We start from the raw sequence: 4376 nt of genomic DNA on the forward strand, positions 1-4376 counted from the left end.
GCAAGCCATGCGAGATCAAATGTTCTGTTTCTCCATTTTACATTATTTTACTATTTTAAATGTATATGATCTGTGCATTAATATCTTATATTTCAGAGATTCTATTTGTTCCCCTAATTTTGCAAATGGTTGGCAGTTTGGTGAATTGATTGAATGCATAAAGGCCATTTGTCCCATTGTATTCCACCTGCAGTAACATCACCTTGGAGCTAGAGGGAGCTACTGCAACAAATTACATTGACCTCTGTTGGACTCGATCTGAAGAGAATTATTAATAAACCACTGGCATATGTACAGCACTGTAGTGTTAGAGGAAATGTGAATGAAATGAGTCCCATCTACATACAGACATAACATCCATACATATACGGATTTAAACAGCAAGATATTAATTTAAATAGGTCACATCATTAGAAAGGAAGTGCTAGATGTCTGTGTGTATAAACCTGTGATGTTATACTGAACATCCATTTACAATATACACATGATGATTATGAGGAGAATGATGATGCAGGGTTATATTATTATTGCTTGATGTGCTTGACCTGATTGTTTGATATTAATGGCAAAATTTTCAAATTAATTTGTCATATCATACAAATGTTTGTTTGTTAGTCATGTAGTCTGCTGTGCCCATCTCAGTCTAGAAGTCTCAGGAAAACCAAAGCTTACAAACTCAGACCGCAGTCAGTCTAAATTAGAGCGTCTGTTTCAGACTCCACCCATCAACCCACAAAAAATGCTCTTATTTCCTCCTGCCCGAGACGTTCATTTACAATGTTCAGTGTGCAAATGTGCAGTTTTACTAACTGTTTGAGGTTTAATTGCAGCCTTAATTTAAAAGTGCAGTGCCACAGTGACAACCTGCAATGATACTGTCACAGGATGAAGACGGAGGAAGACGAAGGTAGCCTACACACATGATCCAATACGAAGTGATTTACAATAAACTCTGGAACTGACAGAAAGTGTTACAGAGCGTGCATGAATTTTATTTGATTACTTTTACATTTTAATACTGGTATCCAGGATGTCATAATGAGTATTTGTTTATTGTGTTTGTAAGGTGTCCTTGAGTGTCATGTAAGGTGCCTATAAATAAAATGTATAATAATAATGAAACAAAGGTTAATGCACAAACATCAACTTGGGGTGCACAGGGAGGAAGTTAAATACATGATGGTGATGAACTGAATGATGAGCAGCTGTGATGATGATTAGTGTCCATGGTTACTGATGAGTGGCGGGAAAATCAAACAAAGGAACACATGTGATGAATGAAAACTGACTGAAAGTCCATGAAAGTGAAAGTAAAGATGAAAGATGAGTCCAGAACCCGTGACAGATACACTTTGAATTTTGTTTTTTATTTACTCAAACTCATTTTTTTTTCAAATGAAATGCGTACATTTGAAATAACAGATGACTGATGGAAACAAAGATGCTTACATACCATAATGATGAATCTTAATTTTCAATTGAATGTTTATGGAAAAACATATAGGCCATTTGCATTATGTTATTCAAGTAGCAAAGTGCAAAAAAATCAAAAGTACACTAACAATAGAACAAATGTGGCACACTAGTAGGCTAATTTAATAAATATTTAAAATATTTAAAAATACCCTTTCTTTTATTATTCCCTTTTATTTATTTACCTCACCCTATTTATTTTTCATGTCTAATGTCTATTTTAATATTTTAAGTACTGTTTACACTTTGACAATATTGTAAATGATGACAAATAAAGCTGTCTAATATATTTAAGAAATAGCCTAATATTTCGTCATTAACAGTATAATTAATTGGATATAATGAATTCGATTTAAAATAACTAAATAAAAAATAAGGTAATAAATCAACAAAAATAAGATAATAATAAAAAGGTAAAAACGTTTTGTATTTATAAATATAAATATTAATAATAATAAATATCTCTATTATAAATAGATATATGTACAGTCAGTGACTGTCTCTCTCTCTCTACAGCAGTGGGGAGTGAAGGCTGGTTCTTGGAAGAGCCACAGCCTGCGGAGTCAGTCACATTCTTGGCTGGGATTCAATGACTGAGCCAGACACACACAAACACCGAGAGAGGGAGAGAGAGAGAGGGAGAGAGAGAGAGAGAGAGAGAGAGAGACGCTGTGCTCACTGACACTGACTCAGTCACACTGAACTGCAGGGGCAGAGGAGCGGAGGCGACGCGCCGTGTCCGGCTGCAGCGATCTCTACTCGCAGGGGAAAATACGGATTTAAAGTTCGTGGATTGTGTATTTGACTCCTGAATTTGACGTGGGACAAGTTCGGCTCCCCCGTGGGATAGTTTTTCTACAACTTGCGCGCTTTTGCTTGTGTTACACTTGAGTTTTTTGTACGCGTCTGTCTGTTGATATGGACAGGAGAGAGCCCGCTGCAGGGGAAGAAGACACGCCGGTGCAAACCTTCGTCTGAGTGGGGATTTCATGAAGCCCTGTCGGCCTTCTTGTGCTTTTTTTCACAGACTTGGATTTAGAGACGCGGTACCAGGACCTTTGAGTCGTATTTCTCGTCACACACTCGGTTTTAACGACAACGCTGTGCGCGAAACATGGAAACAATAACGCGACAGAGTTTCCAGCCTCACCCGGGACTGCAACAAACTCTCAAACAGTTTCACCTGAGCTCCATGAGCTCTCTCGGAGGACCGGCCGCTTTCTCGGCCAGATGGCAACACGATCTGCTCTTCAAAAAGGATGGCAAAGACGTCCCGGAGCCCGTGCTGCATCTCCCCCCCATGCAGCCTCCTCCGGTGATGCCCGGGCCGCTCTTCATCCCGTCCGACCGCTCCACGGAGAGGTGCGAGACGGTCCTGGAGGGCGAGACCATCTCGTGCTTCGTGGTGGGCGGCGAGAAGCGCCTGTGCCTGCCGCAGATCCTCAACACAGTGCTGCGGGATTTCTCGCTCCAGCAGATCAACTCGGTGTGCGACGATCTGCACATTTACTGCTCGCGTTGCACCGCCGACCAGCTGGAGATCCTGAAGGTGATGGGGATCCTGCCGTTCTCCGCGCCGTCCTGCGGGCTCATCACCAAGACGGACTCGGAGCGCCTGTGTAACGCGCTCATCTACGGGGGCACGTACCCGCCGCACTCCAAGAAGGAGCTGTACGGCTCCATTGAGCTGGAACTTACCGAAAAGAGCTTCAAAATCTATCACGAGTGCTTCGGGAAGTGTAGGGGTCTTCTGGTCCCGGAGCTCTACACGAATCCCAACGCGCCCTGCATACAATGCATGGACTGCAGGCTCATGTACCCGACCCAGAAATTCGTGGTGCACAGTCACAAATCGCTGGAGAACAGGACTTGCCATTGGGGCTTTGACTCGGCAAATTGGAGGGCGTATGTGCTCCTGAGCCCGGATTACACGGGGAAAGAGGAGAAAGCGCGTCTGGAGCAGCTCCTGGATGACATTAAGGAGAAATTTGACTTCGCCAATAAATACAAGCGGAAAGCATCACGGGTGAGCCAGTTTGTTGCATTTTACGCTGCATCCTCTGCTCTAGTGCAGGGAGAACTGATTAAGTTTTGTTGTAGTGCTGGACTGCATGTGTCAGACGTCTATGACAAGCCGTTTCATCCTTTTAAACTAACTAGTGCCTATTTTGCTGCTTGTTTGACTACTATTTGAAAGCCAATTGAGACTACCATCTTTTCCAATTTCACGAATAACTTCATTAGATAGGCTACTTATTCCAGTAGATAGTGACTAGTGGTGTCTTTATTAAATTATTAAATTAGTCCAGAGTCCAGACTCCCAGGTATCAAGTAATTCATTGCAAACTACTTATTCCTTTGCTGCTCCTATCTTGGTAGAGGCAAATATTGGCAAGACTTTATTTCACAGTGTCATTGTTACATATGTTACATGTAGTTACTATAGTAATAACTATAAAATTGTGCATAATTACATGCAACTAAACCAAACCAAACCCTAATCCTAACCCTATAGTAAGTACATGTAGTTATTAATATTACTCAATATTTAAATGTATAATTACAGTGTAACAAAGACACCTTCAAATAAAGTGTAACCCAAATGTTTGCTTCAGTGCTTCAACTGTTCACTTCCAACTAGTATGTTTTCCACCTATTTCTGTTTTACTAGTAACTATTTTATATCATGTTTTAATATTCAATCTGGCTTACTAGAAATAGTTAGGCTACTATTAGCTATCTGTGACGGTTTTCCTTGAACTAATTGGATCATACTACTTTATTAGACACTATTGCATTCCAAGTTGCAACTATAAATATTTGATCTTACTTGCAATTATATTGAACTTATATTGTATACTATAAAAACAGTCATTCTGACTAGTCATTGCATCTTGCATGTA

General features: G+C 40.6%; 1 protein-coding gene across 1 annotated transcript; it reads left to right on the plus strand.

Annotated features, from left to right (window-relative positions):
• Positions 1-2151: 2151 nt before the first annotated feature.
• LOC130073366 (ski oncogene-like) lies at positions 2152-3682 on the plus strand. Its single transcript, XM_056238723.1, has one exon. It carries the CDS (start codon positions 2588-2590, stop codon positions 3665-3667), a length of 1080 nt encoding a protein of 359 aa, XP_056094698.1. The 5' UTR covers positions 2152-2587; the 3' UTR covers positions 3668-3682.
• Positions 3683-4376: the final 694 nt, after the last annotated feature.

This window comes from Rhinichthys klamathensis, unplaced genomic scaffold (assembly GCF_029890125.1).
Source record: "Rhinichthys klamathensis goyatoka isolate OS25496 unplaced genomic scaffold, OSU_Roscu_1.1 h1tg000533l_1, whole genome shotgun sequence".
NCBI classification, from domain to species: domain Eukaryota; kingdom Metazoa; phylum Chordata; class Actinopteri; order Cypriniformes; family Leuciscidae; genus Rhinichthys; species Rhinichthys klamathensis.

Coding starts and splice junctions, on each gene's coding strand:
- LOC130073366 (XM_056238723.1), top strand. CDS start 2,588: ATGGAAACAATAACGCGACAGAGTTTCCAGCCTCACCCGGGACTGCAA.